The sequence below is a fragment of the Populus alba genome, chromosome 18 (genome assembly GCF_005239225.2).
Source record: "Populus alba chromosome 18, ASM523922v2, whole genome shotgun sequence".
Classification (NCBI taxonomy): Eukaryota; Viridiplantae; Streptophyta; class Magnoliopsida; order Malpighiales; family Salicaceae; genus Populus; species Populus alba.
The window spans coordinates 14,340,309-14,354,246 of record NC_133301.1 but is presented as its reverse complement, the minus strand read 5'-3'; the positions used below and the strand labels follow the sequence as shown (position 1 = coordinate 14,354,246).

General features: G+C 28.0%; 1 protein-coding gene and 1 long non-coding RNA gene across 4 annotated transcripts; one reads left to right on the top strand and one right to left on the bottom strand.

Annotated features, from left to right (window-relative positions):
• Positions 1 to 5,053: 5,053 nt before the first annotated feature.
• On the bottom strand, positions 5,054 to 5,515 carry LOC118052042 (auxin-responsive protein SAUR24). The gene has a single exon (XM_035062854.1). It carries the CDS (start codon positions 5,513 to 5,515, stop codon positions 5,054 to 5,056), a length of 462 nt encoding a protein of 153 aa, XP_034918745.1.
• A 4,167-nt stretch (positions 5,516 to 9,682) lies between these two features.
• Positions 9,683 to 13,221, top strand: LOC118052137 (uncharacterized). Of its 3 annotated transcripts, none has more exons than XR_004688134.2 (4): positions 9,683 to 9,873; positions 10,860 to 10,944; positions 11,076 to 11,136; positions 12,704 to 13,221. It is a non-coding gene; the product is annotated as an uncharacterized lncRNA (long non-coding RNA). The 3 variants fall into 3 exon arrangements; XR_004688132.2 differs by having other exon boundaries at positions 9,686 to 9,873; positions 12,681 to 13,221; XR_004688133.2 differs by having other exon boundaries at positions 9,689 to 9,873; positions 12,716 to 13,221.
• The last annotated feature ends 717 nt before the right edge of the window (positions 13,222 to 13,938 follow it).

Genomic DNA, 13,938 nt, shown 5'->3' with positions numbered 1-13,938 from the left:
ACATGATTATATAGCCTAATTATATCTTCATATTTAATAAAAATATTATATCTTTTATATTCATATGTATTTATAAAATCTCTCTTGTTTAAAAATCAAAATTTAGAATTTTTTTTCTTTCTTAAAGTTAATCTAATATAGATATATAATTCGAACTTGAGATTTTAAATCTTCTCTTTATTATTTAATTATTAAACTAATCTCAATCTAAATTTTTGTTAAGTGAGGAAAGTTTTTTCATTTTTGTGGTGAACAATTCCAGTTTTGAATGCTGATTTAATAATTTAATATGCTTGTTATTATTATTATCATATATATATATATATATATATATAGAGAAGAGAGAGAGAGAGAGAGAGAGAGAGAAACCTTTAATATGCCTGGGAATTGGGATTAATTTGTTGGACAGGTGAATTAAATGAGTATGGGTTGGAATTAATTCTAACTCTTATAGTCTTATGGGCCATATTTTGTTGGGTTGACATTTAAATATTGGCCATTAGGCCGTGTCAATCAAGCCTAATCTTTTTTTTTTTTTTAAAGGTAAAGTTTTTTTATTTTTATATTTAGTTTGTATCATAATTTTTTTTGTTAATATAAATCTAATATAATATTTTTTTTAGTTAACAATATAACTTTTGCCTGATAATTTTTATTTTGAATGAAATAAAATCAATATCTACAATTAAATCATCACAAATATAAAATATCAAGATAAGTATTATAAATTATGGTGTTGATTTTTTATGAGAAACAATTATAATCATATCTTGATGAGTTTTGTTTTTTTCAAATAAAAAATTTATTTTTATTTCTAATAAATGAAGTCGTTTTTTTAATTTTCTAATAAACGTTTACCAATAACATTAAAGCCAAAGCTCCTTTCTTTCTATCTTTCTTATAATTTAAATCAATTAAATTCAACCAAAACATTAAAAATCTCATTGAAGTTGACAAAGGAGGTTCAAGTCAATGTTGAATTATTATTTTTAATATAATTTGCGATTACTACATGTTATTTTCTAAGATTATTTGTCTAGTACTTTATTGAAATAGATAGAAAACAATTTTCAACCCCATCGTTCTCTTCTAGACTGTCTTGACATCGCTATTCTAGTCAATTTCCATTGCCAAACACCGACAACAGGCATTATTTCAAATATATATATATATATATTTCATAAAATTCTGACCATTATTTTGGCCATGGAATGTTGAATGAGTTCATGAAGTTAGCAAAAAAACTAAGGATATTTAACGCATAAACTATACAATTTAGTTATTTGTGTATAATCAATTATTTAGTGTTTTGATTATATTGTCATAACTTTATTTGTGCGTTATAGTAGTCGTTATAATTATATGTATTTTAATATAAATGTTAATACATCTCATACCCATGAAAATATTAAACTATATTTTCTATAAATATTTATAGTGTTTTATTCTATTTTATTTTGACCTGGTATCAATTTTTAAATTTGTTTTTATTAAATGAAATTGAATTTTTAAAATATCTATAATAAAGAAATATAGTGTTTTGATCCTGCTAGATGTTATTCTAATTAAGGATAACAAGTAAGTAAATATTAAGTATAACATGAACTATATAAAAATATTTAAATAATCAATAGAAGATTTATTACCCTTGGTGAATTAGAAAAAAATATTTTATATGTTCTCATCAAATAGTATTGATTACAAATTATCATGTGCGGTGGAATAAGATTTGAAAATAATTTTAAATCTCATTCAAAGAATTAATGAATATGGTGTTGATAACAACCATGATTTGACAAAATAAATATATTCCATGTCATAATATCTAAATCAGAACATTATTGATAAATGAATAATAATTACATTAAAAAATTGATCACTAGAAGATCAAGTCAAATAACTTATTACTTTCCTAGTATTTTAGGATAATGACATGTTACTAGATATTGTAGTTAATCTTCAAATATAAATTAATCAATGGTTAAATTGATAATAAATTAATTTATTTAATCCTATTTTATTTAAGATTATGATTTATACTTGAGCAAACTTATTAGGGGATCTAATGGGTTACATACATAAAAGCCATTAGTCAAAAATTAAAATGGGATAATTAATCAAGCATGATTTGATTGTAAATAAATTTTAGAAATTAAGAACTAGAGTTTAATTTATATATTGAATTACAATTTTAGACGTTGAAAAAATCAAGTAGGAACTTGATTGAATAAATTTATAAACATAACCTAATATAATATATGTGATATTATTTAAGAGGTAGATTAATATTTTTGATATTTTATAGAATTTTTGGATTTCCCTATAAAATAGAATTATATGTCTCTTATTTTATGTGATGTGAAAACGATGAGAACAGTACATCTAAAGTAAAAACAAAAATCAATATTCTAAGGTATAACAATCTTTTTTTTTTTTTAAAGTGTTTATGAGATTTTTCATTGATAATTTGTGTGGATTGCTACTAAAAACCAGATAATTGAACGACTTGTGATTTGCAACAACCTAGTTTTGAAATAAATATTCAAAGCTGAAAAGAAAATATAATATTTAGGTAATCTTCACATAAACTTGAACAAACTCTAAATTTGCCTAACAAAATCTCTGAAACTCCAAAAAAAAAAAAATTAATTTATAATTTTCAATGCATAAATGTGTTTCAAGAAACCTGATATAAAAAATTTGCTTGTAAATTATTTTAAATTTGACTTTAATGTTTGATGGTTAGAATATATTTTTTAGGCGACCTTGATGCATTGGACTGGATTCTTGTGTTATTTGGACAAACTATTGAAAGCTAAATTGATGTATCCATAACAAATAATTTTTTTAAAATATTTTTTTATAATTTATAATTTTTTTAAATTTGAACCTAGCATAGAAAATGAATTATTTCATTATCTTTGCCGAAACCTGTAACCACCTTTATCGTCCTTGATAGCAATGGCTCTACATAATATTTGCTTTGCTCGATTCAAAAACAACAATTTTTTTCAAAGAAAAGTGTTTGATTTTGTGGTTTGATCTATTTTTTAATCTGTTTTTTATTTTAAAAAATATTAAATTTTTAATAGTTTTTAATATACTGATATAAAAAGATTATTTTTATAAATTTTAATTACAAAACATCTTTGAAAATAAAAAAATAAAAAACATGTACGGCATTACTGAGAATATAATAAGCAAATTCTAACGCCATTTGACCAGAATGAACACGGTGAGAAGCATGCAATTAGTGTACGTATGTGTCAGCAATTTTAGACGACCAAATAAAGTAGACATTATAATAAAATGTAGGTCCAACGTGAGAAACAAACAGCACAGAAAGGGAAAAAAATAAAAAGCAACATGCATATATTTATTTGTTCATGACAAGATGATAGGTTAAAAAATAATAATAATTGAAAGCATGACAAGGAAGGACAGCCAAGTGTAAGGTTTGTACAATTGTACCTGTTACTTTAAAGAAGATTCTCTTGCATCAGAAAACCATCACAGCCAGAAACAGTGGGCATCTCATGACTCACGAGTCACGACCACATTTTCTCATGTTGGGGGGCCCACTGTATATTTTTCCAAATTCATAATCTTATTCATTACATTATTATTAAGATTAACCAGTTTTAATCGAGTTCCACTCACCATAGTTGTAAATTTTAATATAGCTCTAATCAACTCGATTTCAAATCTGAATAATAGATTCATTATATCAATCTTAAAATTATATTATTTTGGATAATAATTAAAAATAATATTAGAATTGATGGGATCAAGTCCAGCATAATTTAATCAAGTTTTACAAGATTAATTTTGAAATTAATTTAAAATAAAAACTGAGCTTGAGTCAAACTCTAAGTCAATAAAATTATTGGGCCGCTTCTTCAAGGTGAGTTTAGAGGGTATTTGAAAGTATTGTAGTGGTTACTTTTTAAAATAATTTTTATTTGAAAAATATATTAAAATAATAATATTATTTTTTAAAAAAATTATTTTTGATATTAGTATTCGAAAATGATTTAAAAACAATAAAAAATATTAATTTTAAATAAAAAAAAAAAATTTAAAAAAAATTAAAAAAAACACGGTTTACATAGTGTTCCGAACACTATTTTTAATAGCTTTGCTTTCATCTAATATGTTGGGGCTGTATTTGAAAGCAATTTTTTTAAAAATAGCTTTCATGACCTTCTATCATAAGCACTGGAAGGGAAAAAAACACAATAAGAAAAGGCAGCTTGGTCTTCTTTAATATATTCATGGAAGAATCAAAGCCTGTGATTGACTAGAGCAGAGAACGAAACAATTTCCCATTATTTTAAGCTTCGAAAGATTGTTGTTTTCTAATCAATTTACTTGTTGATTCTCAAAACTTTTTGGAGTCTCCTGAACCTCTGCTACCACGTGACTCTGACTGCTATCTTCATCAGCAATTTTGAGATGAGCCAACAACCAAGGATAGAGCCAACTTCAGGAATTGGCTAGAAACTGCGCTTGAAATTGCATAAGAAAATTCTCTAAAAATCTTTGCAAATTGGATTGGATTAGTGGTTAAAGACTCACCAAGCTTAGAGCAATCAGGTTTTGAATCTGTAACTTGAAAAATAATAGACATGGAAGAAGGTAAAACAACAGCAAATTAAATGGAGAAGGGAAAAAAAAAGAAAAATAATCACAAGAAAATTCGAGTTTATTAATCTAAAATTTTATCATCATCATCATCATCATCATCATTAGAAGAACAGCACTCTTGACACATTAATGCTCCCAAAATCCTAAGAGATCAGCAGAATTGGCATCATCGAAAACAAATTGATGCCTAGCCTAATAGCTAGAAAAACCCCAAATATTAATGAGGAAGGAAAGAGCTTCAACTACATCTCATTGAAACCCATCAAACTCCATTGAATGATGGGCTCAAGGATGGTTTGAGCCCAAAAAATTCTCCATCTGAGAAAAAGAAAAAATATATACAAGTACCCAAAAACTTGAAGAAAAAAACTCCAAACAGAAAAAAAGAGCACCCACAATGTTGAAGTTAAACCCTAGCCTTCTCCAGCAATGGAGTAAAAACATGACTAGTACTTGATGTTGTTTCCTTGCAAGAATCAAAACCCACTTCACAAGAAACAATCTTGAAAAAATCCTCCAGAGCAAAACTACCAAATCTGGGCTCATCTTTCTCTAACAAACTCAAAACCTCTTCAAAAAACTCGACTTCACAAAGCAAGACAAGCCCTCCGTTACATTGAAACCCAAACTCCTCTTCTGTTTTCTTTAACAACCCAACAAAAACTGGCAGGTTTAGAAACCTTGTAGGTATCAGGAACCTCTTTTCTTGCATCCCGACATAGACTGCAAGATACCCAGCTGGTGGTGTTTTCTTGGTCAATGAACCTGATTCTTGGTGGCTGCTTTTCTTGTTTCCAAGACTCCTTAGCTTCCAACGGTGCACGAATAACTTGAACCTCACAATCTGACAGATCTTGTTTACCTTCATCGATGAGAGAAAGGGGGAGAGGGTTGGTGTTATGGAGAAGGTGAGAGTGATTAGTGTCAAGTTGGAGAGAGACTCGGAGAGTTGGAGAGATGCTAATTACTATAATTTGAAGAGAGGTTGGCTTTATTTTTTGGGACTAATTTGCCCTTCTTTTTCTTTCAAAAACAAAAAATTAAACTTGCTGAAAAATCGCCCAAGTTGTCACGTAATCAATTGAGCAAACAATTTAAATATACTGGAAAAATTAAAAAGATATGATAAAAAAAAAAAAAACTGAACTGTAAAAAAAATTTAATTATAATATTTTAAAAAATTACCAGTTTAATTTGATTTTATAAGATCGAACTAAACCGATTTATATTAAAAAAAAACTTCTATAAATAAAAAGATGAAACTTTCTAACCTAATTACTAGCCCTAGCAGCCGCCCACCTCCTTCCTCACAGCAACACAACCTTTCACAATTCACAAATAACACTCACGAGTCCACAGTCACAAACAATTCTTCGTTCTTCAGTCAGTATTTTGAATCTTCATCAGCCATCTTCAACACATGGTATTGCCATTGCTATGCCTAGCTACCAATTCTTTTATTTCTTTACTACTTTCATACATCTAAAGCAGAGTCTTCAAGGGCCATATCCCCTGCAAGAACTTGAGATTAATAACCCTTATGGCAGATGTACTTAACCCATCAACACTCCAAATTAATTGAAACCCGTGTTTGGATCACTATGCCTCGTTATATTTCGAAAAGATTTTGCTGATTTATTCTAACAATATAGCATAACCTTATTTCCATTTTTTTAACCCCAGCCTCCATGTCTCTGTTGTCCTCTCACTCGTTTGGTTCTAATTAATGTCTTGCCATAGACACCATCAAACCTCTATTTCCGGCCATTAAAACCACTATCTACACCATTCAGATCATCCTAAGAGCACCCAAAAAATAATATAGGTTTTTTCGGATATTGACATTAAAAAATTACTGAACCGAAAATGATCGGTTCGAACCGGTTTCTATTTAAATTTTTTTAAATTATAAAAATTTATTTTGGTTGTTTTAAGAATTTGAATTGATAATTGAATCACTAAAAATTTAATTAAATTTTAAAAAATAAATATTGTATCCTTAATAATTTTATCTAAATCACGTCATGAATTCCAAGTTTCATAATTTGTACATTTCAACCAAAAATCTAACCCTAATTATACTACCCACCAAGTTTGCCGATTCAATCCTCCAAATAGGAGTTTTGAGGTTTAATTCCTTATATATGTGTGTCTGTATTATTGGTATTTAGTGGAATACTATATAGAGGTATGCCATTTGCTTATCAGAGTTATTTTCCTCGTGAAAAAAACAATGTTTAAGTTTGGAAAACATATTTCTTTTTTTTTAAAAAAAATATTAATAATTAACTGACCAGTCAAATAAACATGTTTTATTTTAATAAGATTATAAAAAAATATACAACAATAAACATATAAAAAATTAAAAACAAAGAAGTGACTATGATAACTATGATAACCCGAGAAAAAATCTTTTTCTAAGACCAAAAGAAGATGTTGTTTAATTTTCAACAAATTAACCAACTTGTGATTTGTAAGGAGGAAGAGAAGGAATTTTTTTTTTTTTTATTAGTGACAAACTACCCTACTGTCTCTAACACTCATCGCACTAATAAAAAAGGGTACACCAATACTTTCAATGACAAAAAAAGGAAATCTTTAGTCATCAGGAGGTGTAATAAGCACCGCTCACATGCTAGCGTGTAATTGACATGTGTCAATATTTTTTCAATTTAATTAATAATTAATTTATATAAAAAGATCAAATTGCTCTCTATAAAATTATAATAACAAAAAAAAGAAGTGAAAAAGATAAAAAACCCCTAGAAACATGTTTTGATTTTTTTTATTATAAGAGTAAAAGTGTCATTTTTATTGTATTTTTAAAATATAAAAACAAAAATATCCCTTTTAGCTTGTTTTAAAAAAGCTGACTTGTAGAGTAATTAGATCATTTTAGTAAGTAGAAACAAACTGAAAAAAATGGTTCTAAGGGAAAAAGTATCATTTTACTGTATTTTTAAATTATAAAAACAAAAGTAACCTTCTTATCCAGTTTTAAAACATCTAACTTATGTACCCTGATTAATTTTTTAATGGCTAATAGGTTGTTTAAAAAGACTAGAACACCCCAACATTAATCTTATTGATTTTGTTTTTGGGAAATGATAAAAATATAATTATATTATTGTAGTGAATAATAAATTGTGTGTATTCAATAGAAATACCTTCAGTTTTAGCTTTTTTTTTTTTTTTTTGTTATTTATCTTGTTCGGCAACTGAGGTGGTTTGATATTAAAATAAATTAATCATAAACATAATTATATAAAAGCCCATGGGTCAAGAAAAGGCCCATTGGTGGATGAAGCCCACCGAAGGCTTAAAGAAACTGGTTAAAATTAAATCCATTGGAATTGGAGATCGTGTACAATCTTCAAATAATTAATTTAGTCCTTGTATTCTTGACTTAATTACGTTCATCCTCGTAGTTGTATACAATCATCCGAAAATGTCTTAAAAATAGAAGTTGAAGAGAGACATTTTTCCTGAGTAATTTCACTTTGGATAAATGTGAACTATAATACAAATTTTTTGTTTGGAAGTGTAGTTGTAGTTATTTTTTAAAATTCTTTTTATACCGAAATATATTAAAATAATGTTTTTTTCATGTTAAAAAAATTATTTTTAAAATCAATATATCAATACGATTCAAAACATATAAATTTATACATAAAGATTATCATGTCCAACTTTTGTTTGAAGAGTGGATTCTCAAACATAGATAAAAAAACATATCTAACAAACTTTTTTAGTGTCCTTTAAATGATTTCATGTCATGGGCAACAAACTCATAATGTCATTGTTAGCTTTAATGTAAAGCAAAAACAAAAAGGACAAAAGATCAAATGTGGTTGTCTATCAATCTTACAAAATGCGATTCTTAAGATATACCCCATTTTATAATTATTGTTTTGATGTCACTGACACTTATAATTTAGTTTGTTTTTAAAATAATACTATTTTATTTTTTTTAAAATTAGAATAAAAGTTTTTGATTTACTCGGATTAGCTCTATAATTAACTCACTCAAATCCAGTTTGTTTTTATATTTGAAAAGCATTTAAAAAAATTAAACTTTTTTTTTACTTTAAATTATTTTTTATGTTATTAGATTATTTTGATGTGTTGATATTAAAAATAAAAAATATTATTATAATATATTTTTAAATAAAATACACTTTAAAAAACAACTAGTACCATATTCCGTCCATAACCCAAACTTTAGGCTAAGTTACAAAAAAAAAAGGACAAATTTAATAAATTTGTTTCAAAGTGCCTACTTTAGAAGTACAATTTTATCTAAGATAGTGAAACTTTAACTTTGTCAATATTATATTCTTTTAATCAAGTTTGTATTCTCCAGTAATAAATTTACATCTGTTTCTCTAGTTAAGCCAAAAAAAAAAAAATACTGCATCTTATGATTAAAAAGATTGTGGGGGACTACAACTCAACAGTAAATTTTTTAATATTTTAATCATATAGATAACTCAATTAACCAAACTCTAAATTTATTCTTTAAAAATTATTAGTTTGAGTGCCGCAAACTTTTAGACTACTGGAAACTTATCTAATCATTAACTTTAGGGTCTCGAGAAATTAATTAAGATATGTATAAACTGATCCAAATAATTTTTAATACTTGAGATGTTATTTCGATGGTAAATAAATTTACTTTATATATTATTATTTTAAATTTGAATATAAATTGATGTCAAGTTCTTAAATATATTAAATTAGCTTGAGTATTCTATTTAAAAATAACATTAAATTTTGATTAAAAAAAATTGTCTCAAAATAAAAAAAAAAACTTATTACATGTTAGTTTTTAAACTTAGCTATGAATAGTTTTTTTAAACAAATGATTAAAATTTAGTCAAATCAAAGTTGTACCTAAGAAAGTTTTGTCACCGATTTAAATTCCTTTTCATCTTATCTATCAATAAAAAAAATAATAATCTTTTTCATCCTTAAATTCTACTTCTCTAGTTTTCTTCAAAAAACAGGAAGATAATAACCCATGTACATGATGTGACCGCTCAAATAGCAACAATCAGTTACTTTGTCGTTTTGTCCACAAGTGATCAGGCAATCTCTCTCGACCAGACTTTGGTCCAAGAAAAGAAATAATCTCTCCGAGTCAGAGGCCAAGAAGCCAAACCCAGTAACCTCTGACTGACAAATTATCTTAACCAGAAAAAACTTGAAGACAATGAGTGGTTTGAGGTAAAATTCTAGCTTTCGTTTTTTGTCACATTGTGTGTTATCTTTTGACGGGGTTGCTTAAATTTGTCCAAAGTTGCTGTTTTTTTATTGATAATTCTGCTCGATCCAATAGAAAGTTTTTATGGGATTTACATTTTGTTACTGTGTTCTTGATTTGAGTTTATGGCGGGGCATTTCTTGACTAAAAGATGCAGGCTTTTCTCTCACTGCGATGAGCTTTCATTTGGTTTTTGTTTCTCAGCTTAATGAAATAAAGGATAGTAAGCCTACAATGGCTGGGGGAGGTCCTGAAGAAGAGAGAGTTGTGGTCTCTCCTCGTCGAATTTGTCCTGTACTTAATGCTCGAAGATTGTTAACTGCTTCTTCTTCTTCTTCAACGAAAATTCAGACAAAACTGAGCTGGAGTCTCTTTTTTTTTTTTTTTGAAAGAAATTGATATATTAAAACGCTAACTGGAAGGTAGCAAAAACAAAAATACATGAAAGAAAAGCCAACAGATACATAATTGAAAAGCATAACAAAAAATAAAAAAGAATCACAAAAACAAAAAGCAAACATTAAAAAAAGAGAGCCAACAAATAGATAACCAAAAAAGAACATTATAATTGAAAGAGCTGATACGCTATACTTAAAGCCTTGATTAGATATTAGATCAATCTATAATATCTTTAGGTCCATAATTAAAGTAGTGTAAGTAGCAATGAAGAATTTATCTACAGACTTAACCACTTCGATAAGCGATTAAAAATTAAGAAGAAATTATCTTCGAATATCATATTTTTATAATTAAAAATTACCTTATTCTTCATAAACCATATATTCCAGCTAGCACAACAAAAAAGCATAAACTAAGCCTTACATTGAAATTTTTCAAACACTAGAATTTGCCACTGATTTAAAAAAGCATCCACACAGCAGGGAGCTTGAGTCTTTTTGATTGGTAGATCGCTAAAGAACACGAGCTTATTATATATTGGCGATCTCAGGCTCGAAGAATCCCTCGACCACCAGCCCTGGATATAATCTTCGTGTGGTATAGCGGTGTTAAGAGGCTGCTAGAGTGCTTCTCAAGTATGATTCTTTTCACTACTGAGATTAAGTGGCTCTATTTTAATGTTTTGTCTACATTTTGCTCATGCTTAAGGTGATTTAACAGTTTGTAGATTGATTTATTTCTAAGCTGTGATGCTCTTTATCTGCAGGGCGTGTTAGAACCCAAGCTAGCTAAAAGGGCAGAACATTATTTCTCAGAGAATATGCGAGGTATTACTTCATTAACTCCTGTTCCTTCAAAAAAAATAAAGAGGACAGACAAATGAAATCAAGTTAATTTTTTTCGTGAGTTTTTTCCTCACAAATATTTCTTTAATTGTTTCATCTTTCAATCTCTATACTTACAATTGAATATGTATCATTGACTTTAATTAACTTGATTTCATTATTAGATTTGAAATATGAAAATTAGAAAATATAAAAGCAAGAATTATAAAAAATATGAAAAATATAAATAAGAGAGAGAAAGTGAGAAGAGAAAAAAATCATAATTTAAATATATCAACTTTTTTAGCAATGAATTATCTTCCCTTATGATAATTACATTGTTTTAAAAAAAATAGATTAGCTTATCTACTTTATAATTCAAATTTTATCTTCAATCAAATCAGATTTAATAACTATGTTGTAATCACACATATACGATTGCAAACATCCAATTAAGACGTGGTGTGCATCACATGTTAGAGTCCCAACACGGGAAGCCTATGAAAAATCTGAATTTGCAGTCATGATTGCAACTTAAAGTTAACTTTTAGTCAGTGGTTATGGTTGTTTTTTAAATAATTTTTCGTGTTAAAATACATGTCAGTATTTTTTTTTATTTTTTAAAAATTATTTTTGAAATTAACACATTAAAATAATTTAAAAACACTAAAATTATATTAATTTGAAGTTAATAAAAAAATAAAAAATAATTTTAAATTTTTTTAAATCACTTTTAAAATATAAAAGCAAACAGATTAACGCTGAAATGCAGAGAATAATTCGACAAACAGTGAAATTTGCAGTCCGGCCCAGCATAAGTCCATATGATTCCACAATCACTTGACAAGCAACCATTTTTGGTAATTAATGCGTGGCGATTCCCCGTCCTAGATTAAAAAAAATGCAAAGGTGGAAACTCCACCATTCTAATGGTGTAATGCAGCCCCAGCAGCCACCACTACCAGGTGGCCGGTGCGCCAAGTGGGGAAGCCAAAATTCTGTGCCATAAATTTAAAGTGTCAGTCTTCATCATCCTCGACTATGGGGTCGGCAGACATTAGAATACAGGATAAACTTAATATTGTCGACGATCTACCTACTTAATATTGTCGACGATCTTCCTTTTCCAGTTTTTTTTCACTAGAAATGTTGAACACGCGCATTGCGGTGGCCGCACAAATTTTAGTTTTAATGTTAAAAGAATTAGTTGATAAAAATTTAAATCTCAAGTCATTGATTAAATTAACAATTTAAATATTTATATCCCATTAAAAGAAAACCAGAAAAAAGTGAGTCAAACTTAAAAAAGAAAAAGAAAAAGAAAACATCAACATAAAAAATATTGCAAGTTTGTGGATAATATATATAAAAAATAAAATAATTTTCTTTTCATTTTCTTTCGCCCCATCTCTCATCAATCATCAGTAAAGAAATAGAATGTTGTGATATTCACTTTGTTTTACAACTCTATATATCTTTGTCTTCTGTTTCGTCTCTCATCTCCCTAATTTGTTTTAGTTCGATCTGACAATGTCTATATGAGACAGTAAGCAGTATTTACTTACGTCAGACATTAATACAGAAAGCTTAGAGTTTAAGAATGAAGGCAGATGGACAATCTATGCTATGGTGGCTTGCATGTTTGAAGGCTGAAGCTATTACACATCCACGTGCTTCACATGTGAGTCCCAAACACACACGTGAAGCATATATATGGAAGGGGTGATTGCACTTGGCAGCATGGCACCACGCACATAATTCGCTGGAATGTATTGAATAATTTGACTAGTTGAAGAAGGAATTCGAGAGCCCGGCTCACCATAAATCCATATCTATGATTCTACAACCACTTGACTGTGGATCATACATAATATTTTCTCAGAAAAAAACTATATTTTAAAAAATCATGGAGACTTGATAAGCAACTAGGTAACGTAGTAGTTAATTAAGAGAATCTATACCTTGTGGCAAAACTACAGTGGATATGCCCTGTAGAATTATTTTCTTTTGGCTCTTGGCTTAAAAATCAGATGAGCTTGCCTTGAAGAGTAAAGTTATCTTTACACAAGGTTCATTTGATATTATTTATTTGCTTGGTGTAACAATTTTTTTTATTTTTTTCATAACAGTACAATTATTGTATTGGTCTTAAAAGTTAATTAAAGATGAGAATTTTTGGTCCGGGGCTCTTATAGATAAAATCAAATAAAATTATTTTTAAATATTTTTGAAAAATGTAATATTAAAAAATAAATTTTAAATAATAAAAAATATTATTTTAGTACTTTTTCAACAAAAAAAAAAAAAAATCTTATATCATGTTGTCAAACACCCGCATCGAGAAGTGGAAACTCCACCATTGTAAAGGTGCCAACCAGCCACCAGGTGGGTGCGCCGAGTGGGGAAGCCAGAACCCTGTGCCCCAAGAATTTGAAGTGTCATCTTCATCATCCTTCATTGCGGGGTCAGCCAATGCAGAAATGATAATCTTAGTCGATCTACAACCTTTTTCAATTTTCATTTACACCATGAAACTACAAGCCAAACATCAGAAATTAAGTGACATGGGCTGTAAAGATGATAGTCCTAGGGAATCGACTAATATAAAGTAATAACAATAAATCATAAAATTATATATAAAAAAGAGATAATTAAACATTGTTGGGATCTTGATAAAATTCTCCCATTGGCTAGTAGCAAAATCAACAGGATGATGGATACTTGTGTGATATAATTTTTTCTATAATTGAGATGGTGGCTCTGGTGATGGAAGATGTCTTTTTCTTTCTTTTTTAACCAGTACCG